The sequence below is a fragment of the Callospermophilus lateralis genome, chromosome 19 (assembly GCF_048772815.1).
Source record: "Callospermophilus lateralis isolate mCalLat2 chromosome 19, mCalLat2.hap1, whole genome shotgun sequence".
NCBI classification, from domain to species: domain Eukaryota; kingdom Metazoa; phylum Chordata; class Mammalia; order Rodentia; family Sciuridae; genus Callospermophilus; species Callospermophilus lateralis.
In genome coordinates this window covers 27,879,234-27,906,477 of record NC_135323.1, presented here as the reverse complement: position 1 = coordinate 27,906,477, position 27,244 = coordinate 27,879,234, and the positions used below count along the sequence as shown (strand labels likewise).

General features: G+C 53.9%; 1 protein-coding gene and 1 pseudogene across 3 annotated transcripts in view; both read left to right on the top strand.

Moving 5' to 3' along the window:
* The window catches only part of Hip1 (huntingtin interacting protein 1), a 133,554-nt gene that overhangs the window by 37,675 nt on the left and 68,635 nt on the right, over window positions 1-27,244 (top strand). Inside the window, exon 1 of one of the 3 annotated variants that reach the window (XM_076840949.2) lies at window positions 21,692-21,798. The exons of the other annotated variants lie outside the window; for them this stretch is intronic. Within the exon in view, the coding sequence (XP_076697064.1) occupies window positions 21,781-21,798 (18 nt within the window). The 5' untranslated portion in view covers window positions 21,692-21,780. Of the gene's footprint in view, window positions 1-21,691; window positions 21,799-27,244 lie in introns of those variants that run through there. 3 annotated transcript variants of the gene reach the window in all.
* On the top strand, window positions 450-4,321 carry LOC143638336 (thymosin beta-15A pseudogene; annotated as a pseudogene).

Here is a 27,244-nt window from a genome sequence, read left to right as displayed (position 1 = left end):
GGTGTGGCAGAATACAGCTACAGGGCGGGGGCGCCACCCAGCCTCCAGAGGGAGACATTGACAGGCTGTAAGGCAGCCTCGCTGGAGGACGTCATGCTAAGTGAAATACGCCAGTCAGAGAGAGTGGTGCCGCACTTGGATGAGGTGCTTCGAGTAATTGCAGCCGTAGAGAAGAAAGTGGGGTTGTCATGGACTGGGTTACCCTTGAACAGGATGGTTTGGATGGTGGTGAGGTTGCACAGCAATGTGAGTGTCAATATCACTGAACTACACGCTTAAAAAGGATCGAGATGTAGAGGGCTGGGGCGGGATATGGGAGCTGTGCCTGCTACCCACGTTTAAGTGCCTGGTTCTGCGCAGGAACGCCAACCTGCTCCAGAGTGAACGTGGCGGCAATTAACCTACGGCTCTACGCTGGTCTCAAGGCTTCAGTCTTTCTTTTAGTCAAGATGAGTGATAGACCAGACTTGTCTGAAGTGGAGAAGTTTGACAAATCAAAACTGAAGAAAACTAATACTGAAGAAAAAAATACTCTTCCCTCAAAGGAAACTATCCAGCAGGAGAAAGAGTGTGCCAAACATCATAAAATGGGGATCTCCTCCCAAGAGCAAATTTCAACATTGATGGAGAGTCTTGGTTTTAGTAAACCCATGTATTCGTAGGAATTTTAGGCATCTATGGCTTCTCACCTGTACTCTGTGGCTAAGAGGTCAACACTAGTCAATGTTCCCTTAAATTTATTTTTAAACATCTCCTTGATACATACATAAATTCCTTAAAAAAAGGGGGGGTCAAGATGCTAAATTGTATGTTAGGCATGTTTTTACTACAATAAGAAGTAATAGAGCCAGGTGTGGTGGTGCACACCTGTAATCCCAGCAACTTGGGAGGCTGAGGCAGGAGGATCGAAAGTTCAAGGCAACCTCAGCAACTTATTGAGGCCATAAGCAACTTAGCAAGACACTAAGCAACTTAGTGAGACCCTGTCTCCGAATAAAACATACAAAGGGCTGTGGATGTGGCTCAATGGGTAAATGCCCCTGGGTTCAATCCCCAGTACCAAAGAGAAAAAAAAGAAAAAAATTATTTAAAAAAATGAATGCCGATACTACAAGTGACTGAACATCAAAACTTGTGAAAGAAGCCCGTCACAAATGGCCACATGTGCTTGCTTCCTGTTTATATGTAACACTCAGAATAGGTGAATCCATGGAGGCAGTTGCCAGGGCGTGGGAAGGTGGATAGGGAGTGAACATCTACAGGGGTTCTTTTTAGGATGATGAGAATATCCTGAAATTAGATAATCGTCGTGAATTTTGTTTTGTTTTTGGTACCAGGGATTAAACCCAGGGTGCTCAACCACTGAGCCCCATCCCCAGCTCTTTTTTATATTTTATTTAGACACAGGGTCTCACTGAGTTCCTTAGGGCCTCACTTAATTGCTGAGGCTGGCTTTGAACTCACAATCCTCCTGCCTCAGCCTCCCAAGCTGCTGGGATGCAATGATGATCTCTGTACAGCCTGTGAGTATACTAAAAACAACTGAAGTATACCTATTGGAATGGTGTCTGTTCTATCTTATTTTTTTTTTTTTTAAAGAATACATTATTCTGCCTGCTATAGTGGTAGGTTATAGGTGGCCAAGAGCGGAGCTGGGAGCTGGTGGCAGTGGTTGGGTTGAAGGCTGGCCTGAGCGGATGGTGGCCAGTAAGGTGAGCAGGCCCCCATCAGGAATTGCGTGGGCAGCCCAGGCTCACAGAAGGGAGACACCTCCCATCCCCAAGGCAGGGAGGGCCAAGGGGATGTGGGAGCAGGGTCAGCATTTTAGAAAATCACCCCGACTCTTGGTCTGGTACCAGAAAGTTCATGAGCTTTTATGGACAGAGGCCGGAGAGCTTCGGATGGCTGTGGGCAAGCTGGCAAGCCAAGACCATAACCTTGGCTCCTGGGAAGACCAGGAGCCTGGCCCCGTACGAAGGAAGCAGCCATCCTCAAAGCTGAGCAGTGACAGCGGTTTTTGAGTTGAAACGTGGGGGGAGTGGAGACACCCGTATCCTTATCCAGGCTCAACAAGCAGTCTGAAGCCGATTTGGATTGTGGAAATGCCTCATTCTGGATTTGGAGTGTCTGCTTTCTTAAATCAAAGTGACCGATCAGTCAGGAACTGGCACTGTATTTTAAAAGCACTGTTTAATTTTGAGCTGGGTCTTTGCCCATTGTTATTGAAGGAGCAAAAGGCAAACTTAATACTGTTGAACTCACACGGTTTAATGGCTTCTTAGGATTTTTTCGTTTGTGGTGGCTTTCTTGATCTCTACAACGACTTTGTGAAGCGAGTTTTATTGCTCTGAAGCTTATTTTGTGTAGGAATTGGAGGCTCAGGAGTTGACACTTTCTACATACCCTGAACCCAGGTCTCTAAGTCTCCCCTCTTCCCACGCCTGCTCCTGAATTCAGCAGAGGACTGGGTGTTCATTCACATTCTTAGGGTATGTTGCCAAGACACCCTTTTCCAGAAAGTCTATTTTTATCGAATGCCTCTCACTTGCCCATTCCAGTGACTGTTTTAAATAGCATTTTTTCCTGTTAATCATATTAATGTTAATTTTAGAAAAACTACACAAAACATTTTTTTAAAAAATCACCACTCATAACCACTGTTAACATTTTATTTAATTTATTTCCAGTGTTGGCATGTAAACACCCTGCCTGTAAGTGTGCACACAGATACACACACACATATTTATAATGTTGTCACGGAACTGTGCTCCTACTCCATAGCTGGTTCTCGCTGGTGTGATGCTGTGAGAAATGGCGTCAAGGTGACGGTTATTTAGCCCCAGAGCCAGAATGCAGCCACTGGTAGCTGTGTGCCCTTGTGGGTCACTTGACCTTTCTGTGCCTCAGTGTCCCACGCTGATCCCAGGGGATCTTGTCCCTGGGGTCAGTGGCTGTCTGTGCCTGAAGTGTATCTGCTTTCTCCCCCCGGCCAGCGGGGCCCTTGCCTTATAAGCGTCTTGTTTACATCCTCCAGTCCCTGGTCCTGTGACTTCAGTGACATCTGCCCTAACACGGGTCCACCCAGGTGCATCTGCTGGAGAAAACCACCCAACGGCACGTGTGGGCGTGTCTGTTGACCTCGGGCTTCTTGTCCTTTTTCTTCCTTTGTAATTTTCCTTTGTTGGATTGGACTTATTTTTAAAATACCTAATGCATGTGTTTTAAAAAAAATCTACCACGGGGGAGGGTACTCAGGGAAGACTAAGCTGTCCTCTATCCCACATCCCAGCCTTGAGCCCCCTCCCTGGGGCAGCCCCCTTCGGTCTCTGGCCCCTCCTGACACCGTCAGCACATTGCCCGGGGTGAGCCTTGGGCCCCGAGGCACTCAGCAGTACGAGCTGAATGCGTTCAGATGGGTTGCTGTGGCCTGCCTGGGTGTTTTGTTTGTTTGATCCAAACTGCCATTTGGGGGACGGCTTTGAAGGTGTGCCATGGGAAAGGAAAAGGCTTCGCAGCAGAATCAATCACATAGCAGAGTCAGAAGGCGAATGGCCTCCAGTCCCACGGGTCACCTGCTTTGCTGGGTGGTCCTGTTTGTGCTTGTCCCCTGTCTGGTGACTGTGGTAGTCCCACTGACTGTTCTATGTTCCAGGACATCCTAAAGGTGGCTGGGCCCTGCACGCGCTGTTCCCTCCCTGTGTAGACACCTGTGGTGCAGTTTAAGGTGTGAATCAGGCACCTCGGCAGGGTACCCATCGCTGATAATATTGGAACAATATCCTCATTCAAAAATGGATAAATTGGGGCTGGGGATGTGGCTCAAGCGGTAGCGCGCTCACCTGGCATGCGTGCGGCCCGGGTTCGATCCTCAGCACCACATACAAAAACAAAGATGCTGTGTCCGCCAATATCTAAAAAATAAATAAATATTAAAAATTCAAAAAAAAAAAGTATAAATTGTGTATTTCTGGAACTTTCCATGTACTATTTTCTGACCACCATTAACACAGGTAGTGGATGAGAGGGGGGCTTCAGTGTTTCGGCCCTTCCTGCTCCAACTCGTGGCTCCTCGTCTTCTGTGTCACAGAGAAAACCCATGTCGTCTGAAGGACCCGTCCTCCCCTGCTTCCGCCACGGACTTTGAGAGCACTTGAGTGTGAACCCGTCCGTTCCCGCCTACCTGTTAACTCAGAGGGTGTCCCTCCCCTGTGCAGCTGCCCCCACCTGGTGTTCTGACCCACTGTCTGGCCCTAGTGGGACCACGGCTGTCCTGATTGCCCGAGTCAGAAAGCTGGGCGTCATCGTGTCCCAGCAACCCTGACTTCCACCACCCGTTCCCTCTGACCAGCTCCTGGCCTTGGCCTTCCCTTCCCCTGCTCAGGGAGGGCCTCTCTCCACGCTGGGCTCCAGCAGCAGCCTCCCTGCGGCCTACCTGCAGCCTCACCACCCCGAGCTCTCCTCTGCACGCTGTCAGAGAGACACCTGAAGCCCAGGCCCAGCCACATCCCCCACCAGACACCCTGAGCTGTCATCAGCCCCTGTGTCAGTCACCAGGAGCACCCAGTGTGCCCGGAAGCTGCCTGCTGGGGAGGGGCACCCAGGGTCTGAGAAAGCTTTCCCCATCGAGGCAGGGACTCTCAGCCTGCTCTCCCCACCGGGGCCCTGTCCTCCGCAACTCTACCTTGTCTGGCCCTGGTCACTCCCTGCTCGGGCCCTGTCCTGGCGATGCCAGCTCCTCCCGCACAGACCCCACTCTGAGAACACACCTGCAGCCCCTTCCTTGGGCCAGCTGCCTTCCTGGCGCTCGTTGCCATGCTGACCATATTGGAATGACCCGTCGGCCTTCCCGTCTACACCACCGGCGTCTGGAGAACGAGGCTCCGTCTGGCTCCCTCGGGTCTCCAGCGCCTTCCCCACACCTGGCTCTGCCCTCCGTGCAGCTGACTAGGAGGACTTGGCTTCCGCTGGCTGCGCTGAAGCCCTCTTGGTCACTGTGCCGAGGCAGATGACCCTCCAGGCCGTAGGACACTGATGCGTGCGGATTTCCACAGTGGCCTCCGATTGTACCGGGCTTCTGGCACAGCAGCTCCTCCCTGAGAAGGTGGAGATTTTCCCAGAGGAAGCCGGGTGGCCTGGCGAGTGGGGTGGCGGGTGGGGTGCACTGAGGCTGCAGCCTGCTGGGCTGAGACCTCGCCCTGGCATGGTGCCCATTCTCTGTCTGCTCAGCCTGTAGCATGCCCTCGTGCCCTCTAACCTTTGACCCTTTGACCCTTTGCCCATGTGCCCTGAACCCCTGAGAGCCTCTTTCCTGCCCTGCTCTTCCTGGGACCCCTCCCTCTGTGCCGTCTGGGGACAGGACTCGCTGCTCACCCCCCAGCGCCCTCCCTTATCATTGGAAATGCTTTTCCTCACCTTCACTCCTGGGCACCGCTTTCTTTTGGGTCCTCCTCCTTCCTCCCTTTCTTTTGGGCGCCTGTCCACCTCTGGGACTGTCCACCGTGACGTCGCTGGCTGCCTTCCTCTTCCCGAGGCTCTGACCTTTTTCAGGAGCTGTGGCTCCTGCTCCTCCCAGCCCTCCTGCCCAGTCCCACCTGCCGACCTTGCCCATCTCCCAGAGCTCTGCCTTCCGCATCTTGCTGCCTCCCGAGGAACCTCCTCCATCTCTCCCAAGGGACAGAGGAGTCATTTCCAGAGAGAAGGCCACCTCTCTGCTCCCCTGGTTGCTCAGCGCCGCCTGGGAGACCTGGGGGACCTTGCAGCACTGTTATTGAGTTATTTTTCTCCCTTTTTCCCCAGCTCTCGCCCTTGGGGCAGAACTTGACCTTGAGTAGCTGTGGTTCCCATCGGAGGTGTGGGCTCTCTCCTTGGCCCTTTCCCACCACCAGAGTGAGCAGAGCTGGGCATGGGAAGGCTGAGGACCAGGGGGTGGGTGCTTTGTGGTTTTTTGGTGGCATCGTTGAGTCCCTTGTCCTTGCTGCTTCGTTTTGATTTGCTTTGTTTGGCAATGCCAGGAGGGAGGGTCCCTTAGGGCTCCTGGAAAGGGCAGGAGGGACGAGCCACATGGCTTTACTCCTCTGTGAGCCCCCGCAGACCTCCTCTTTGTGGTCTGGTGCTGATGGTACACTTGTCACCTGTCCCTGCTCTGAGCCTCTGCAGCATTCTGGTGACGCCGCTCTGACAGTCAGATCTCATCCTGTTCCTGGCCATGGTCCTAGTTCATTGTGTGACCTTGGGCACATCATTACTTACCTCATTATAGTAATTGCCACACAGTGTGGTAAGGATTAAAGACCACAATAGACCTCACAGGTGGGGGTTCCCTCCCTTCCTGAGCCGGAAGGAGCTGGAGGAAGGTGCGTGGTAAGCACCCCCCAGGGGACTCTAGGACATCCAGGATTTGGGGGTGAGCCATTAGCAAGATTGCCCTCGTGACAGACACAGGGTTCTTTTTGAGCAATCTATAGTTCCAACCCTGGGGCCAGCCAGGAGCAGGAGGCGGATTGATAGAACTGTCGGTCTGTCGGGACTGCTGCTGTCACACCATGTCTCCACCCAGGAAACTGGCCTGACTCTGGACTCTCTCTGCTTGTGTGGCTTGTGTGGCCCCTTTGACCTTCAAATGGCCCTGCCCTAGCCTGCTTTCTGGCTGACTTGGGTTGTCTTGCTGTGTTCCCAGCCCCCTTCCCCCAGGACCTCATCACGTGCACACATGCCAGTCCCCAGACCCAGCTCCCTCCTGCGCCTCCCCCCTCAGAATGTAGCTGCCGGCAGGTTATCCAAGGGTGCTCCAGCCCTGACCTCAGTTCTGGCAGCTTCTCATGTGGTCCCACAGCTGGCCAGATGTGCCTCCCACCTTCCAGAGTTCTTTCAAAAACGAGGAAGGGGCAGGCCAGCCAGCTCCCAAGACCTTTGGGAGTGACAAGGGTGTAGAGTTTTCTTCCTTTGGGGGAATTTTTTTCTTTCTGTGTTTTTATTGTGTATTTATTTATTTTTGTAGTTCTGGCGTGGAACTCAGGTCCTCATGCCTGCTAGGCAAGTGCTCCCTGCTCAGCTGCACCCCAGCCCTCTGCCTGCAGTTTTTGGTCTCCCACATTTTTTCACCTACTGCATAGTACTCCCCAAGTGTTCTGGTTAGTTAGTTTCAGCGGTCTGCCATTGCTAGCGTATCTAAGTGATCTTCTCTCTTCCCTTGGAAACAGTGTTTCAGACAATGTCCTTAACCTTGGCTCATGGTGCCTCTATGGGAGCCTTTCCTTAGGTTTGATGCCCAGGGGTCAGACTGTCCTGTTCTTAGACTGTTCCCCCGTAGGAAAAATGTTTTTCTTTATGGCTTCATCATTTTATATCTTACCGAAGAGGGTCTTTTTTAGAATTTTAAGACAGGGTCCTGCTAAGTGGCCCAGCTGGACTTGATCTTGGGAATCCTCCTGCCTCAGTTTCCTGAGTAGCTAGGATTACAGGTGCGCCACTGTGGCCAACTCTAAGAAGATCTTTAAACCTTAGGTCTGCGGAAGTTGTAAACAGATTTTTCCTCTTTGTTTCTAGTCTTGTTTTCTGTATTTGTTTCCTAAACTAGCTGGGATACTTCTCCCCCAGGGTGAGAACTTCTCCCCATTGGACTGGAGGCACCTGATTGGTCTGTCTTTCCCCTGTTGGTGAGAAATGCCACCTTTATCACCAGAGTCCCTTTAGTACCCTGGTTTGTTTTCAGGTTTGATGTTCTGTCTCACTGACCCACGCACTTGCGTCTATGCCACCACTGTCCCGTGTTTCCCTTTTCCTCTGTCTCTTGGTTTTTTTTTGGTGGAGGGCAGGGATTGAATTCAGGTGCACTGGCCACTGAGCCACACCCCCAGTCCCATTTTGGATTTTATTTAGAGACAGGGTCTCACTGAGCTGCTTAGTGCCTTGCTTTTCCTGAGGTTGGCTTTGAACGTGTGATCTCCTATCTCAGCCTCCCAAGCCTCTGGGATTATAGGCTGCACCATCGCGCCCAGCCGGTCCCTTGTTTTGGCACTGGGGATTGAATCCAGGGTCTTGTGCACATGAGGCAAGAGCCCTACCACTGAGCTACACCCACATACAGCTAAGTGGGCCCCTAGCATCTGTCCCCTGTCTGACTTGTTTCATTGCCTAAGGTTCTCATTACATTGTGTCATTGTGATGTGACCACACACACACACACACATTTTGTCCTTGGTTCCTGGTCTGTGACTCCCTTTCTGAGGCAGTCTCAGGAACTCTGATCTTCCCTGCCTTTCTGCCCTGAACCTGTCCGTAAGGAAGTCCTGTGATCTCCTCTGGTTGATAGCAGGTCTTAGGACCCCCCTTGTTCCAGAGGTCCTGCTCTCCCCCCTGGAGGGAAGGATGCTGTCTGAAGACGCCAGAAAGAACCAGAATAGACAGGCCCTGCTGGGCTTCCCCGCCCCATCCATTAGTATTAGTGTGGACCTTTGTGTCCAGCCACCATCCTCTAAGGTCAACCAGGCAATGGAGTCTCTCGAAACCCAACAGGACTGGTTTGGAGAGCTTCTGGTTATCGACTCGCAGAGGTTCCTGGAAGTCAGTCCACCAGGAGAGAGCGCAGGGCGCTTTTCCCCCTGGGCGCCTCTTCCTAGTCCTTTGTAATACATTTTATAATCAGCCAGGAAACAGGGTCCCGGAGCTGGGTGAGCCAGTCCAGGATATTAACAGGACCTGAGATGGGTCTCGCCCCAGACCAGAAGCACAAGCCTGCGTGTGGCATCTGAAGTTGGGGGTGGGGGGCTGGTTCAGCCTTGGGGACCAAGGCTGTGGGATCTGGTGGTGTCTCCAAGGGGGTGGCGTCAGGGCTGAACTGGCTTAGAGGACACCTTGCTGATATCCACTGCTGTGGGCTCGCTCACTGGTGGGGAGAAATCCGCACACTCTCTGAGGTCGAGTTGATGGTGGAGGCTGAAGAGCAGAGGGAGGACGGACACCCGGTCTCTCCTGGGCACACAGCCATCTATGGGGACTCCATTCCTTTCCACGGCTGAGTCTTGTGCCGCGTGTCCCTGGAGCACGTTCTATTTATCCATTCGCTGTCCAAGGACACTTGGTCAGTTCCCATCTTTGTGGCTGTGGTGGACGGTGCTGCATGAACGTGGGTGCCCACGTGTCCATTCGAGTCCCTGCTGTCAGTGCTTTTACGTGGACACCCAGGAGCAGCTTTGCCGGTCCTCTGGTGATCCCATCTGACTTTCAGGAGCCGCCAGGCTGTTTCACACAACCATAGAGGAAATGTTTGATCCCCTTTTTAGAGAAAGCAGTCCCTGAGACCTGCTCTCACCTGGTTGCATTCACCGCCCCAAATGGCCCTTCCCTGGAGTCAAGCACAGGCCTGGTCCCTGGTGGTGCAGAGTGGAAGTCAGGTGGGCAGATGGACAAAAAAGCTCCGGACCACTGACCCTGGGTAGGACAGCAAGAAGCAATGTAGAGCCATCGAAAGGCCCTGCAGCTCTCACATTTGAAGAATGAGTCAGGCAAGAGACACGAATCCCCTTTCTTAGGCCCTGAGGCAGGTGAATGAGTGGGAAGAGTGGGCTCAAGGCAGGTGGCCAGCCATGGGAATCTGCACCTCTCCTGGTGCCTCCCGTGCCCACTGTGCTGCCTTTGCTCCTCGTGGAACATCTTCACCTGTCCCTTCCCCAGGGAGCTGCCCCTGCCCCTGCCCACCCACTCCAGCCCCCTCTGCGTGCTCTCTGGTGCAGGCCAAGAACACTGTCTTCACCATCTGAGGCTAACTTGGTTGACTGTCTCGGGAGTCACAGGATGACCCAGTGCCGTTCTTACAGTGGACACTTAATATAGGTTTACTGATGGAACTAGAAGGGAGAGGTCAATAAGTGCTTGCATATGGCGGGGCTTGAAGGGCACAGGAGCAGTTGGGGAGGCAGGCAGGTGTCGGGGAGGAAGGTCGGATTCTAGAGGGATGTGATCATCAGGTGTGTTAGGGTTCCCCAGAGAATGCACAGACAGACAGACAGAGGGAGGGACAGAGAGACAGGGAGAGGGAGGGAGGAGAGGAGACAGAAGGAGGGAGTGAGGGACAAAGACAGATTAGAGTACAGGAACTGGCTCTGTCACTGTGGAGGCTGAGGTCCCACCATCTGCCACTGACTGGCTGGAGACCCAGAGGAGCAGGTTTTAAACTCAGTCTGAGGCCTGAGATCCAGGGCAGCCCAGGTTGTAAGTCCCAGTTCAGGGGCAGGAGACGAGGTGTCCCTGCTTGGCAGTCAGGCAGAAACTGGAGGGCCCAGTTCCTCTACTCCCCATCTTTTGTCCCCTTCGGGCCCTCAGCCGTTGGACGATGTCCATCCACACTGGAGAGCAGTCTGCTTTGTGAAGCCCACTCATTCAAATCTGATCCCTCCAGCAGGACCCCACAGACCCAGAAATAATGGTTCACCAAATATCTGGGTACCCCATGGCCCAGTCACATTGATGGAATTAACAGTCGCACCCGTACAGGTGATTTCAGAGTCCCCTGATGTCACCAGGTACCTCCTCTGAGCCATGCTGGGGATGTCCATTTGCACTTCCATTTTACCCCCCCTGAGAAATGGGGATTACCTGTTTGTGGGGGAGAGATGGCATCTCTGCTTCCATCCCGTCCACCTGTCCTTGGTGGTGCTGGTTCACAGGAACAACTTTATGTGCTTTCACCTCTCCTCTGCTCCAGGCCTTCTGTGGCTTTCCTCTTCAGAATCTACCCTACCCCAATATACCATTTTATTTATTTATCGCTCGTTTGTTTTGGAGACAGGGTCTTGCTGTGTTGCCCAGACTGGCCTCAAAGTCCTGGGCTCAAATGATCCTCCTGCCATAGCCTCCCAAGCACCACAGGTGTGCACCACAGTGCTCAGTATTTTAAATGATTATTAGTGACATTAATAGTTAACATGCATCGTGCTTTAAGAAAAACGTAGCTAATCCTTCTGTGACACTAAGTATACTAAGCAGTGTTCTTTATTTTTGGTACCAGGGATTGAACCTGGGGCACTTTACCACATCTCAGTCCTTTTTTTAAATTTTATTTTGAGAGAGGATCTCACTAAGTTGCTGAAGCCAGCCTTGATCTTGCCATCCTCCTGCCTCAGCCTCCTGAGCTGCTGGGATTGCAGATGTGCACCCCTGCGCCCAGTCTCAGTACTTGACATATGCTAATCCCTTCAGTCTCAGAGCAGCCCTTAGAGGTAGCTACTACTACCAGCCCAGTTTTGTAGATGGGGACACAGGCACAGAGAGGTGGAGTGAATTGCCCAAGGCCACACAGGGAGTAAGCATTAAAGCCCAGGATCTCTTCTGAGAGTCCAGAGAGCAAGAGCTGGACTTGGGGATTCCAGCTTACAAGCCTGCTGTCTCTCCAGCTCCTGACTCTGCCCTTAGAATCCTGGGAGGTGTATCTTGCATGGAGGGTCCTTGAAGACCCCATCACCCTTTCTGTTCATGCAGACCAGGGGCTCACAGGTGCCCTTGTGCCATTCACCTGCACGAATAGCTGCCTCCTGCTAAAGGGATTTGTATAGAGCCCACATTGTGACTCTTAAAAAGAAATAAGTGGGATGAATGAATAAGCACCTAAAAATAACCCAGGATCAATTTTGAGGGGGAGGAGGCCCTGTTTTCCTTTCTCCTCCTTCCACTCCCTCCCTCCTCTCCCAGGGCCTGGAAATTGCTGCTGGTGGACAGTTGGCCAGGCGGGCTTCCTGTAAGGCCAGAATAACATGGAATTAGGCTGGCTGCTGCCCACCCCAGGACGGGGATGCTGGCTCTTGGTCACTGCGTGCTGGCTCTTGGTCTCTGAGCCTCTCCTTCCAACCTTTGCTGGGCTCACACTTCTGGGACGCTTCTTTGCTTCAGAGATAACAGGGCAGCATCAGCCTGTGGATTTGTCCTCTTGGGCAGAAGCAGTGACTGGCAGCGCCTAGGCTGGCCCATCGAGGGTGCCCACAGCTGCTGCTCTCAGGGAGGAGCTGGCTGGGCAGGGCAGGGCAGGGCAGGGGCTCCGGCAGTCTGGGCCCCGAGGCGAGATTCCCAGGCCTCTGCTGACTCAAGAGTTTGGCCAAGAGGTTCCCTTGCTGGTCCCTGCCAGCCGCCTGCAGCCTGCCTGGGAAGGCATTGGGGACCCAGCAGAGCATTGCTGCCCAGAACCCATCTGCAAAAGTGTCATCCAAGGACCAGGCTGGTTTTCCTGCCACAGGGTCCGTCCTGCAGGATGGTTCTGGATGCACCAGGTGACTCTGAAGAGCCCGGCCATCGGGGTTGCTTTCTCTCATGGTGTCAAAGACCCCCCCCAACCCCCGTGTTTGGTTTGGGGGGGGCAAGGTGACCTGAAGAGGAGAAGAAGTCCTCTGGGGGCAACAGGCTCAGAAGTCTCCCCTGACACTGGGCCTTGGGTCATGGGATGGAAAATTCCAGGTGGAAGCCTGGAAATTCCCGAGCAGGAGAGGCGGCCAGGCGGGGCCAGCTTCCTCCCCCCACCCTTGGCTTTGGGGGGCGGAGCCCAGCTGTGGTTGTTCACTTGTTCCCAGTCCTGACTGCTTATCATGGTACCCTCGGGGGAGCTTTTAAGTCCTGATACCCAGGCTGCCCCCAGGCTGTGATAATAGAGTCCCAAGTGACCTGGGTGGAGCCAGCTGGAGAACTCTGCTGGAAAGACAGCCCCGCTCCTCCACCCTCGCCTTGCTCCTTCACATCCGATTCTCAAATCCAGACAGTGGCGTGACTGCGCACAGTAGGTGCAGGGAAGTGGGGTGTCCCTGCCCCACTGTGCTGATGCTCCCTTGGGCCACACGCCAAGGGCTCAAGGCCATGGCAAAGTGCTTTTCCAGGATTTCATTTAAAATGTTCCTTAAAAGCCCTAAAGGGAAGGGATCTGTTGGAAGTTGTACTTGCGGTCCTGGGGGTGACAGAGCCCCCTAGGGCTGAATGACCCCTGCTGGGCCTGCCTGAGTGGTTTGCATCCTGTCCAAGCTGCAGGGTGGCCCTGAAGCTTCTTTCACCTGGAGCATGCGAACTGGCCAGGCCCACTTAGGGGATAAGATCACATCTCTTCCCTGACTGGCCTGGGAGACAGGGCCCCTGTCTGATTGCCCCGGATTCCTCTTAATGTCCCCACTGCCTCCCAGTGGGGTCAGTTCTGCAGCCCGCCTGCCTCTGTCCCTCCTTCATCCCTGCAGTGGGTCCCATCTTGTCCCTCCCCAGGAAGCCATGGTCTGCACCGCAGCCTGAGTGCCCAAAGCTCCCAGCCCGGCCCCTCCAGAGCCTCGCAGGCCCCGTTGCCCACAGCTGGCCCCAAATGCTACTGGCCTGTGGATCTACAGGCTGGGGGGCCCACAGGGGTCATCCCCAGCCCCCTGTGCTCCTCAACTCCCAGTGAGGACCTCTCCAGCTGTCCCTATCAGCCTCTGCCCAAACCCCCAAAGCAGAGGCACCCAGTGCCGCTTGCCCCAAGCCTGTTCTTGGCTGGCTCGTGGTGCACCCACAGGTGGCCTGGGCTGGTTTCTGGCATCTACGCTGGAAAGCCCGGGAGGCCAGAGCTCCTGGGTCCTCCCCATGTATTCGCTCTGTGAAATGCTCTTGGCTCATGCCACTCTCCGGCCCGATCATCCCAGGCACACTTCCCCTGACTGTCCCTAGCCGCTGGCCTCCCCTTCAGAGTGCTATCCACCTGCTTTCCCGTGGGACCCAGTGGGATTAAGGTGGTGCCCGTGGTGCCTCCCTGAATGGGTGCCTGGCCAGCTGCCTGCTAGGACCACACAGGCCTGGAGCAGCCTGCACACCCTGGACCCGTGCACCCCAGAACTGGAGTGCTTCTGATGCTCTCTGGACTTGAAACTGCCATCTGCCCACTCAGCTGGCCCAAAGTGTGTCCCTCCTCTGAAGGAAAGCACAGTTTCACGATGACCCAGCAGCTTCCATAGCTTCAGTCCCAAGGCAGCCCCTGGGACTCAGGACTAGGGACAGATTCCTGGACTTGGAGGCTAGCAGACGCTAAAACCAAGGCCATGTTCGTTCCCCGGCTTGTGCACACTTTTATAGGTGATGGGGACACTTGGGGCCTCTGCTCTTCCTCCTGGGAGACTCAACCCTGTCCAGGACCAGGAGGATTTACCTGGAGGCACCTCCTGTAGACTCCCAGGCTGCCGTGTGGGTCTCCCAGAGTGCCCTGGGTCCCCGCTGTGACACAGCGCTTGATCTTTCCTGGCTCTAAACAGCACATCAGGCCCCTTCTCATTTCTCATTTATGCCGCAGCTCTTGGGGTTCCCCAGGGACAGCTCTGATGTCCCCAGCTGATGGCTTTGCTCGCAAAAGGCAGACTATTTGAAAGTGATCAGAGCCCTTGCTGGGCTGAATCCGCACGGGGAAGGCGGCGGTGGACGTGGAGGCGAGGAAGGTGCCCAGGAGTAGCCCTGCCTCTGGGAGCCTCTGGGAGTTGTGGCAAGGCCCTCCCTTCTCAGGCTCCTTGTGCACAGCCGTGAGTGTTGCTGGGAGACTGAGGACGGCACAGGCAGAGACTGCTCCCTGGCAGGTGGCACCGCCTATGGTGCAGGGCAGAGCAGGGCACAGGTGTTTACTGGGTGTGATGAAGGCTCAAGGTAGTCACTGTGCTCCTGCAACTGCGTCTTTTGCACAGGAATTGAACCTGGGCCTTTGACCGCCAAGCCACATCCCCAGCCCTGGCCCCTCCTTTTTTTTTTTTTTTTTTTTGAGCCAGGGTCACTAGGTTACTTCCAGTCTCGCTAAATTGCTGAGGCTGGCTTCAAACCTGTGATCCTCCTGCCTCAGCCTCCCACACCACTGTGATTACAGGTGTGCGCCGCTGCACCTGGCTGACACTAGGTCTTTACTGAGCGCCTGGCCAGGACTTGGAAGTGCTGTGCTCAGTACTGTCCACGGAGGGTTATGCAGATGACCGCCCAGGTTCCTGTTGGGTCCCTTGTGTACACATCAACACAGGTGGGACTGGCCTAGCCAAGAGAGGAGACTGGTCTGGTCAGCAGGGGCCTGAGGGTTCCTGCAGGCCCAGCACCTTCCTGCGGGGTCAGCAGTTTTCCTATACAAGGAGTTTTGCATCCGGAAAGAAAATTACTAGGATTCCACGTAAATCAGGAGTAAGGGAAGGCCTTCTGCTGAGCTCCTTCACCTCTAGCAGGACTGTGGGAGGGGGTGCTTGGTGCCCCCCTCCAGTTCACTCTTCCTTCTAGCACTTTCTTAACCCTGGGTTCTCCCATCACCTTCTCTCCCTGCCTTTGCTTCACCCCGTCCCCTTTGGTCAAGGGGTCTTCTCTGTCCTCCCCAGCATCTCGCTCATTGCTTCCTGCTGAAACTGCACCATTTTCTTTCTACCTAGTTGGTTTTTAGTCTTTTCTGTTGTTTTGGGTACCATGGGTTGAACTCAGGGGCACTTGACCACTGAGCCCCGTCCCCAGCCCTATTTTGTATTTATTTAGAGCCAGGGGTCTCCCTGAGTTGCTCAGGGCCTCACTGTTGCTGAGGCTGGCCTTGAACTCGCGATCCTCCTGCCTCAGCCACAGCGACTGGCTGTTTTTAGTCTTTTCAATTTGTCCTTCAGATGGCGTCTCACAATGTTGCCCGGAATGGTCTCAGACTCCTGGGCTCAAGCCATCCTCTGGCCTCCGCTTCATGAGTAGCTGCGGCTGCAGGTGTGGGCCACCGTACTGGCTCCTGGGGCTCCTGGGGCTCCCAGGGGTCGGGATTTGGGATACCTGTGGCAATGCCAAGTGTGGGTGTGTCTGGTGTTTAATGAAATCTGTGTTCAAACCACTGAAGGGAAGTCGACCCCAGGCCCGTCACCACGGGCCATGAGGTGGAGCCTGTGGTACCAGGAGCAGAAGGTCAGGATGGGCCTCGCCTGTGCCCCTCCCTGGCCTTTCCACCTGCCTCAGTTTACCCTCTCCCAGGGCCGCTTCGCCTTGCTGTGGGACCTGGCGTCCAAGAACTCAGGGTCTCACCCTGTGCTGCTCCTTTTGGTCTTAGTGTGTGTGTGAGCACCCGTGTGGCTGGCCCAGCCAGGAGGAGAGTTCCTGCTTGGTCACTAAGGGGTCACCAAGGGGGCCAAGAGGCCAGCTAGCTGGCCCTACATTCGAATCAGGGGTTCCCTGTACCCAGCTGAGGGAATTCATGCAAATCAGGTAGGGAAAGGAGGGGAGGCGCCAACCTGCAGGGGCTCACGGGATCTCACAAGTGTTTATAGAGTGAAGAAGGTCAACCCGTAAATAACGGTCCACACAATGCCACAGTCTCATGCCCGCTGCGCCTCGGGAGGGCATGTGAACCCAGTGGGGCCAGAGCTGGGCTCTGGAATAAGCTGCCTGTATTTCACCCTGGCTCACTGCACAAGTCACTGAACCCCTCTGGGCCCCTGTTTCCTAATCTGTAAAGGAGAGGCGACAACAGCAACTCTTGCCCCATAAGGTGTTGTGGGGACTGAGACAGTTCTGGTGGAGCTCGTCATAGGGCTCGCCGCCTGATATGCTGGTACGAGCTCTGTCAGTGTTATCAGTTGCTGTTCTAGTCACAGTCACCCAGTGCCCTCTCCCCTGAATCCACCTTCCCCTTGCTAGGGGGCACTGCATCCAGTGTTCAGATGTATCCCCTAAGACTGGGAGCTCCTGCATTTCCTGAAGGGTTTCTTTTTTTCTTTTCCTTTTTTAACTTTAAAGTGTAACTATGCTCCCAGAAAGAGAGGAGTCACAGGGAAGGTCCTTTGACATTGAAAAAGCCACCCAAGGCAAGGCCAGGCCGGATACTCCACTGGATAGCTCCACCAGGATCACCACTCAGTCATCTGATTTTGTTACTGTAACAGACTACCTGAAGCTGAGTAACTTTGTAAAGTAAAAAGGTTGTCCAGCTTATAGTTTTTTTTTAAAATTTGTTTTAATTAGTTACACATGACAGTAGAGTGCATGTATGCACTTTGATATATCATAGATGGGACATAATTTCTCATTTTTCCGAGTGTACATGTTGCAGAATCATATTGGTCATGCAGTCACATATATACATATAGTAGCTCATAGTTTTGGAGGCTGAAAGTCGACTGGATGGTCCCAGTGGTTCATCCTCTGGTACAGAGTTAATGACGGATGGCAGCATGGCCGGAAGAGGAGAGAAATGATACAAGACAGGGAGCCAGCACAAGGGGCAGACTCGCTGCTTTTATAACAACCCTCTCCCTCGAGCTAACCAGGGGGCCCCAGGAGAATTTCCAAGACAGTATCCTCTTGACCTCTCATGAGGTCAGCACCACCATATCAACAACCAAGGCCCCAGCTCACCAGCCCTCAGTGAACAAACCGTATCTGAGCCAATGCACAGGCCACGTTGGGACCTCCCTCACCCTGCCAAGGCCCTGCTGGTAGGAGTCCCCACAGGGAGAGGATTTGGAACCACCCAGCCAAGTGACCATCTGCCAGTGTCCTTTGCAGCTCTGCTCGGCATGGTCAGTGGCTCTGGGTCCTCTTTCCCCCAGATAAAATCTGCTCATTTACTGTCTTTAAGTCAAAATGACTAGTTACCTCCATTTTTTGTCCTTTTTTTCTTATGATTTCAGATTTTTAAAAACATTACCTAGAACTTTTTGATAACTAGCACTTAGCAGATCAAGGGACCTGTGTGTGCAGCTGGGCTTCCTGATGCACAGGAACATTTATTAGCCTGTTTTTCAGGCAAGAAAACTGAAATTCAGAGGTCGAGGAACTTAACCATATCTACAAAGTAATGGAGCCAGAATTCAACTTGAGATCTGACTTCGGGCTCCTATTTTCTTTTAATAACGACTGTTATTATGCAAGTGACATTTTATCATAGTTCCTTATAAAAATTAAAACATTGTAGGCAAAGTGAGAGACCCTCCGGCCACCTTCTCTACGCCCAGGCTTTAGTATACATTTGTTGTTGAATATTTTTACAGTCCTTATGTGCCTTGGAATAATAGCCCTGCTTCTGCCTGGCCTGATTTTTTTTTTTTTTTTTTTAAGGGTCTAATGAGATAATGAATGAAAAGTCACTTTGTAAACATGACTGTCCTGCACCAGGTTATTTTTAGTAGCAGCAGAGTAACTTACATAATTACAGCCCTTTTGTAGAGAGTATTGTCTCATTTAAACCTTGTTACTGGTAATTACTGAAACTTAACTCCTTTGAAGTACAGTACTTTGTAATACGGCCTGCTCAAGTGGTCATCCAGGGTCATCGTGTGGTATTTGTAGGGCCAGGCAACAGAATCCTGGTCACCAGTAGGTGTCAGCCTCCACCAGGGCACAGCCACTCATCTTCTGGATGTCAAGGAATTGGGAGCCTCCTGGGTCTTTTCTGTACTTTCTAGCTGATGTCAACTGAGGATGAGTGGCGTGAACATGGCTGGAGGGAGCCCTGGAGCTGGGCCGAGTGCTCGGCATGCAAAGGCCAAGCCTGAGTTTGCTCAGAGGTGAGAGCCCAGGCCTCAGACGATCCTGTCACAGGGAGATGCAAGCTGTGCCCAGGGGTGGTCCCTGGTGGGAAGGGACTCCCTGGTACTTGGCTGTGTCAGGATCTGAGATGGGTCCTGAAGGATGAGAAAGAATCTACCAAGATGAGGACCTGAGAATGGCTTCCAGGACCATCCTGTGCAGGTTTTATGGAATGGGAAGGGTGAGAGGACAGGAGAAGGTAGTTGGGAGTGGAGGCAGAGGAGGCCATAGTGTTGAGGACCAAATAAACCACAAAAGGGATTAGGCTAGTGAGCAATTGCATTGAAACGTGGAGAATGAATTAGACAGGAAGAGACTAGAGGCAGGGAGGCCTGGAGGCTGTCGCTGAGTCTTAGCCAGGGCAGGAGCATCCAGTCTGGGAACAGACATACTTTGGAAGCTATCTGCAAGTAAACCAGTTAGCAGGGGGATGTCAGTGGGGAAATTAGGGCTGACTTAGAAGTTTCTAGCTTGAGAAGCTAAATGAAGGTAGAAATGTTAGTTGACACAGAAAACACAGGAGGAAGAGAAATTTATCCATGGACTTGAGTCTTTGTGGGCCTATGGGGCTGGACCTCGCAGGAGATGCCCTGCAGTGGCATGGCAGCAGCTGGCAGGACTCTGGGTTCTGGACCCACCGTCTCCTCTTTCTGCCTGTTCAATTTACTCAAAAGAGGCCCTGGGGCAGAGCGGCTCAAGCCTCAGTGATCCCTGGGAGCACCCATGCGCTCTGCGCTCACTCACCAGGGGCTGCTGGCAGGACTCCCTCTGCATGGAGCAAGGGAGCATGCTGGCCTGTCCTTCTGTGTCACATGGGCAGCTTAGAGGGCATCCCCCAGGTGGGCATCTATCTGGAGCATTCATTGACCTTTGAGCAGCGAATCCATTTCCTGAGGCCGCTAAAACAAACTTGCCTGCAAACCCAGCTGCTAAGACAAGAGAATTATTTTCTATCAGTTCTGGAGGCCAGAAGCCCAAACCAGTGTCACTGGGCTGCATTCAATGCAGCAGATGCCACATTCTCTCCAGAGGCCCCAGGTGGGATGCCTTATCTCCTCTGAATTTGGGTGGCTGCAGGCACTCTGTGGCTTATGGCCACATCACTCTGTCTCTGTGACACACTGCCTGTATTTAGGACTACACAGATAATCTTGGGATTCTTAACATATTTGCAGTCTAACATATAAAGCAGAATGTACAGGTGCCTGCGATTGGGTCCTCTTATCTTTGGGGGCCATTATTCAACCTCCTACAGGTAGGGCTTGGGAGGGTACTTTCTGTAAAGCAGAAAGGGCGCCACTGACCCAACATTTTCACTTGAACATCACTGCCCACCTGGGTGGTGGGTCCCACTACCACCATTTTAGGCATGAGAAATGTTTTTTTGTTGTTGTTTTTTTTTTTGGCCAGGCAAGGTGCCAAGATGACATGGGAACCTTGATCTCTTGATCAACCCCAGGCCTAAGCGTTTTTTATAAAGATAAAACATAGCCACGCATATCCACATATCATATGGCAAACCCATGTAACACAGCAGCAGATAATCCCACACTCATTTGCACGTGGGCTGACATCGGTGGGTTCATAGAGCCAGGGTGTCCCATGGCGGTGGCCCTGGAAGGTGAAGAAGCGATGCGTTCTCTTCTCTTGGCCCCCACTGCATCTGGGTCCCTCCCCACTTAGGGCCTGATCACTTGGCTCTGTGGGGGGGGGGGGCGGGCATGTGTCTCACCAGAAGAGACCAGAACAGCCTGCCGACTTGGCTGGCTGGGGCACAGCACATGTAGGGCCAGGCTGGCCAGGGGCAGCCCTAGGGTGGGGGCAGAAACAGCGAATCAGGCTGCAGCCCAGATTTGGGATTAGATAGAGACCTGGGCCCAGAGATCCCCTGCCTGAAGCCCAGGGACCCTTGTCTAGCCTCCAGACAGAGCCATAAAATGAAAATTGTCATCACCACAAAAGCCCCTGGCATTCCTGTCCCCACTTCTGCACTCAGATAGCATCATGGTGGCCTCACATGCCCCAGGAGGCAGGAGAACCATCTCAATTTCATAGATTAGGACTCAGATCAGAAGGGGAGGGGGCTACTATCAGCCCAGCAGGCCCCCTGGATGGGGGATGGGGGTGGTCACCTGTTCATTTGAAAGAATCTTGAAAGCTGGAGGCTCCTGCCAGGTGTGTGAGCTGCGGCAGGTCACTCCTTCCCTGGGCCTCAGTTTCCTCCCTGTGTAAAGCAGTCGGTCTCAGTGGACTCCGAGGATCCTGTGTCTCTCCTACATCTGATTTTGGATGGGAGCCTTATTGAAATTACAGGTTTGGATGGTGAAGCTACTTCTGGGGACCTTTCTCCAAATGAGCATTTGCCGGGAGCCCTTTTCTGGCCACCAGCTGCAGTCTCCTGCAGACCGGAGGGCAGGTCTCACGTTTCTCTAAGGAGCGGAATTCCGGCTGGGGAGGAAAGAGCTCTGAGCTCAGAGCAGACATCATTCAAAAACCAGGGAGCCAATTTTCCCCACTCCAGGCAGGGCAGGCTGCAGCTCCCTTGGTGGGAAGGAGGGCCATTAGAGCCCTCCCGGGGATACCTGTGCCACTTCCTTCTCTTTGACCATCTGTTTGGAGACCCCAGACTCATTTGGGAGGCCCCTGGAGATTAGCCGCAGGAGGCAAACAACTGGCTCTGAATTCCCTCTTTGTCCGAGGAAGCCAAGTGGGGAGGGGCGGAGGGGACCCCCTGCCCCCGCTGGAATGTCTGCTCCGGCGCCCCCACCGCTCTCCCGTCGCCTCCCCCGCGCACTTCCTGACTCCCACTGATCCCCCCACCACCGCACGCGCGCGCGCGCGCACACACGCGCACACACGCGCACTCACACAACACTCGCTCTTCCCGGCGGGCAGGCGGCCTCCCTCCCTGGCTCGCCGGTCCCAGCGCCCGGGCTCGGGTGGAAGCGACCTTTTGTCATTCAAATCACACCCTAGCCGAGCGCCCGGAATCGGGCTGGGGAGCCCCCGCGCGCCTGGCCGCGCATCCCGGGGCTCAGTCGCGGGGCCGCGCCTCCCCCGCCCGGCGCGCGCGGCGGCTCCCGCTCGGCCCCCTCCCCGCCTCCCCGCCCGCCCCGCCCCGCCGTCCTCGGGTCCTGCCGCGGTGTCGCCGCCGCGCGCCGCGGGGGCCCTGCCGGCCGCCCTGCTCGCAGCATGGCACCTCCGGGGTCGCAGTAGCCGGGAGCGGCGTTTGGGGGACGCAGGCGCTCCAGAGGCGGGGGGCACCCTGCAGCCTCGGTCATGGATGTGAGCAAGATGGTAAGTGAGAGCGGGGCTCGTCCCGGCTTCCCCGCCCCCACCGGCTCGTGCCCCTCTGCCCCTCCCCGTCGGCTAGATCCATTGAAAGTTTCTGGATTGTTGATCCTGCCTGCTGGCCCCGACTCCGGGCGTGCCGGAGAGGGAGCCTGGCCAGGACGCGGAGGCGGCTGGCCCGCCGGGATGGCTCCCGGTTTCCCGCCGCGCTGCTGCCAGGGCTGCCCGGGAGAGCAGACTCCCCAGAGAGGGCGGGGGTTCGCCTCCCAGATTGGGAAGCCTGCGGGGTGGAGAGGGCATGACCGGGGACTCGTCCAGTCTCCTCCAGATCCCCTGCCCGCTGGCCCTCTTGAGATCTGCAGGAAGGTTTTTGGGGCTGAGCCAGTGGCCAGGGAGGCACAGGTGGCCCTGGGAGCACTGAGGGGAAGTGGGGCTTTGGCCAAAGTGAGGGGACAGGAATGGAATCCTGGCATAGAAGGTGGAGGTGCTCTATGGGCCACTTGAGAGCCCCAGCTTCAGTGGCCTGGGGAGCAGCAGCCCCTCTGCCCGATCAGCATCTACCTCCCAGTTCCTTTAGAGGTGGGCTTGGGGAGGGGGTCTGTGTCCTGCCCTGGAGCACCCTCCCTCTTCCATCCCAAACAGTGGGAGCTGAAGGGGGCTTTTCATTGATTGAGACAGAGATACATCCCTCAGGAGGAGTTGGGTGTGATTTGGGGGATCTGAAGGAGCAGGGTCTCCTGAAGCACCCAAAGGCCTGGACACTGCAGATTTCCCAAGGATCTCCATTCTTGCCACTCTGAATGGAGACTAGAGGGTGCCTGTGAGGTCACTGCCACCCTGGATGGCTTTAGATCAGAGCACCCACGTCCAAGCCGTGCAACCTTAAGCGCCTGTGTGTCAGGCTGGAGGAGCACCCCATGGTGGACCATGCTCCCAGGAGGGCTGTGGGGCATCAGGAGGAACCAGCTTGCCATGCTCCTGTGGGGGGATGCCGGGGAGGGGCCTGGGTCCGCCTGTAGCTTGGGAGTGAGAAGGAAATGAAATTTGGGGCTAGTTGACCCCAGCAGATGCCCTTTGGGGACAACCGTCCTCTTAGAGAAAGCAGGGGCATTCTTGGTCCTGCCTAGTTCTTGGCAGTCTTAACTTGGATAGGGGACAGTGGGATGGGCAGGTGACAGATAAGAGTGGTCTCTTCTGGCAGATCAGTCTCAAACTGATGGGACGGTGCTATGGGGTGAGGGCCGGGTGAATGTCCTCCTGGGCTTCTCTCTGTCTTTGTATGAGGAGACACCTGTCCATCGGCAGCTCCCTCTCAAAATAATCTTCCTCCAGGTGAACAGGTGGCGATGTGGAAAACCAGTCGGTTCCTGGCCCTTTCCTACAGGTGTCTGAGCAAATACCAGAGTCACCTGTCTGGGCTTGGTTGGGGACCCAGTGGCTGCTGTACCAGATGGCCCCAGAGCTTCCTTTTGGCTTGGTACTCAGGATCCCTCGAAGTCCGGCCTGCCAGGACCGGTTCCCCTCCTCTCTCTGTATCCCTCATTAATCCACAGTCTGTATTTGATTCCTACTATTTCTATATCAAGCGCTAGGTGGAGGACAGACCCCAATCAGAAGGCTGCAATTCCTAGGGCCATGGGGTCTGAGACTGGACTGTGGAGGTTGGATGGAGAACAGGACCAGGCCAGCCCTGGAAAGCCGAGTGGAATTGGCTCTGGGGGAGTAGTGACGGGCGTGGCCTGGGGGACAGTTGCTGGAAGAGGAGTGGACAGAGCCACTGGGTGAGACCACACCCACCTGGCAGAGATAACTTTGAGATCAAGAAATATCTAAATGGTTGTTTGGGGTTAGGCCAGGAAAGCGTCCAGTGCCGGCCCAGAATGCTTGGACCCTGGCCTGTAGGCACTGGATAACCTCCCGGGAATTCTGAGCCAGGAGAGGTGCATTTATTGTTTCTTTCCCTTTTCAGCTTAGAGTCCAAACAAAAGTGATATTAGATTCTCATTAATCATTGAACAGCTAGGTGCCCAGCACGGAAACCATTGTCCTCAGCTCTTTGTGAAGAGCACAGACCCTGGGGTATGTAGCAAGAGAACCTTCCCCACCTGGGGCATCAGCGCCTGCTTCCTGTCCTGAAGAAGTCCCGTGGGACTGTCCTTTCTGACCATTGGGTCCCCATCTCTGATTTGAAGGCCTTGCTTAGGGGTCCTTTGGCTCCAGGGTTGACCCCAAACCCAGCATTGCAGTCACATCCTTGACAGCCCACATCAGCCTGAGGGTTTGTCCTGTTTGTCACTGAAGGAGAAAAGGCAGATTACCATTCACCGGACTCCCTGTGTGACCTGCAGCCAGTGTCTTACCTAGCCTCTTAGCCTCTTCATACTGTAGTGTCCCAGCGAAGCCTGCAGATGATTCTTGTGAGGCAGGGGACCTGGAGCAGGGACTCCTCCATTCAGAGTAGTTATTCTGACAGTGATGGCTTCCGAAGTCCCACCTGGCCCTGAGGTGACTGATTCTCCCACAGCCTCTAATTTGCTGATTGGCCTGAAGAGCTCAGCCTAGGTTGCACTTCTCCTGACTGCACAGGGCCAAGTCTCCCAGGTCTAGTGATCTTTCTAAACGTGGGTACAGATGACCGGAGACAGCAGATTCGCTAACTGCTACGGCTGATCAATGTTTGATGCCATCAGATACTTGCCCTCCAAAGAGCCCATTAACCCCACCCTCAGGAACACAGAGTAGCTGCCCCCTTGGGACTGATGATGGAGCCTGTCTTCCCTGTACTCAGAGAAGGCACGGGACCACAATTGGGGAATGGCGTCAATGCCATCAACCTTTACAAAAGAACGTATAGTTTACAGAACACTTCATATTTGCATCGATAGCACTTTACAGGGCACCACACCTGTCCTCACCACAGCTCAGAAAAGATCTGAGCTCAGAAGAGTTTAGCCCCGGGTCCTGTGTGCCAAGGGCAGTACCCAGTTCTCCTGATAACCAAACATACACCAGGTGAAGAAATAAATAGAAGGTAAAGGAAGAAAAGATAAAAGTGGGACCTCTCTATTCTCAGAAGATGAGCTGGGGATGGTGGCCTTTGGCCTCTGGGTCCTCGAGGGACCCAGAGGGTGGGGTGAGTATCTGTCTGTATGTGGTCTATGCACCTCAAATCATCTATAGCTATTTTTAAAACTTTGGGTTTCTTTATGAATCTCATTTCTTTATGAATCCTCAGATGTGAGACTCCTGACTCACCCAGTGGGAGACGGGAGGGACACAGAAAAGGTGATTCAGATATTCTGAGTAAAGGATGATGATAGTGGTGGGCACGAGGGACTTCTGGTCCACCCACTGTCCCTGCTTGTGCATGTGTATTTGCTGGGTTGGAGGAGGGATGTGAGAAGCTGAATGGCCAGCTGGAGAGGTCCCGGTGCAGGACAATGCCAGGGACTCTGGGGCAGCCCACACTGGCCAAGAGCTGCATGGAGAGGAGGCTGCCTTCCCGTCCAGGGTGTGAGCTGAGTAATTAGTTGAAGCAGTACAAACTCAGATGGATGCCTTCATAAGAAGGTAAGCATAGTCCCTCAGACTGGATTGGGTTGTATATCCAGGTGTACCCAGAAAGCCCCAGCAGGCCTTGCAAACATGTTTTTTTCCTGAGGTCAGTTTTGTAATTTTTTCTTGCTGCTGCAACAAAATAACCAAGACTAGGTAATTTATAAAGAACTGGAGTTGATTTTTTGCAGTTCTGGAGACTGGTGAAGTCCAAGATCAGGGTGCCGGCAGGTTCAGTGTCTGGTGAGGGCTGCTCTCTGCTTCTAAGATGGCACCTTCCTGCTGTGTGCTCCTGAGGGGAAGAATGGCAGAGGAGCGGAAGGGCAAGAGGGTGCCCCCCCAACCTGTAGCCCTTTTTATTTTTTTTTAATATTTATTTATTTTTTAGTTGTAGGTAGACATGAGACCTTTATTTTATTTATTTATTTTTATGTGGTGCTGAGGATCAAACCCAGGGCCTTGCATGTGCTAGGCAGGTGCTCTGCTGCTGCGCCACCCCCAGCCCCACCTGTAGCCCTTTTTAAACAGTGCTGATTTTGTTTATGAGGGCAGAGCCCTAGGACTTAATCCTGTTGAATAGGGGACTGAGTTTAATGTTGAATGTAAATGTTGAGGAGATGAAAACACTTAAATCACAGCAGTTGGAGTCCAAAGAAAATGTGTAGCCTTTCACCTAGAGAATGTCCAGAGGAGGGTGAGGACAGTGTCCAGAGGAGGGTGAGGACAGTGTCACCCTCGAAACATATAGTGCTTAAGCATGAGGAAGAGAAGGCCATACTGCCACCACACCCAACTACTGCTGTCTTTTCTCGTCCTCGCCTCTGACTTGCTGAGGACTGTTGGGAGGAAGAGGTTGTGGGAGCTCCAGGTGGCCCCACAAGATGGGACTTGTTGGGGGACAGTGGGGATTTCTACAGTCCTCTGGTAAAATGAACTCCCTGACCAAGGAGAGATCCTCTCCAGCCAACTTGAGCTGCTTGGGGACCCTGGAGGAGGACGGCAATCCCAGCCTCCACTTCCTTGCACCTGGAGACTTTGGCTCAGTACACGGGCTTGGGAGCAGTTTCTAGAGACCTGTGGGTTCCATGGCTGAGGTCTAGTGTGGCTGGTAAAGGAGAATTTGGCCTCATGTGCAAAGGCAGCAGTTCCAGAGAAGCGAGTCCCAGTGTCCTGGCTGTATCATGTTTTCGGAACACAGCCGGCATCACGATCAGGGGCTTGGCCAGAGTTGTAGATAACATTGGTCTCAACCAGGTTCCAGTGGAGAAGGAAGGAGATTCATTATTTATCTCCTTTAAGGATGCTTAGGAAAGATACTTTTATTAACCATATGACACCTATTATTTTATTTTATTTTATTTTTGGCAGTACTGGAATTGAACCCAGGGGTGCTTTACCACTGAGCCCATCCCCAGCCCTTTTTATTCTTTATTTTTTTGAGGCAGGGTCTTGCTAGGTTGCTTATGTCCTCGATAAGTTGCTGAGGCTGGCTTTGAACCTGGGATCCTCTTGCCTCAGCCTCCTGAGCTGCTGGGATTACAGGCACCACCACTGCCACCAGGATCATTTTCTTGATGCACACATCTAGGGGTCGTTTCCTGTTCACCTTTGTCTCCTTTCTGGCCCAGAGAAGTCCCAGTCCAGTCATAGCCAGACAGGCACGTGGTCGGGCAACTGGCCCTGAGCCAGCGGATTCCAGCAGCCTGACAAAATTCAAGTTGCCCTGGAGCCACAAAGAAATTAAGCCCTAGGTCTAAATTAAGGAAGGAAGCGGGGGAAGTCCCAGCGCATCTCCTTCAGATTTCCTGGAGCCCTACTGCATCTTTCACAGAGGCGATTAAGTGGACCAGAGCAGTTGGGGGTGGGAGCCCAGCTGGACATGCCCTGAGCATGAAGG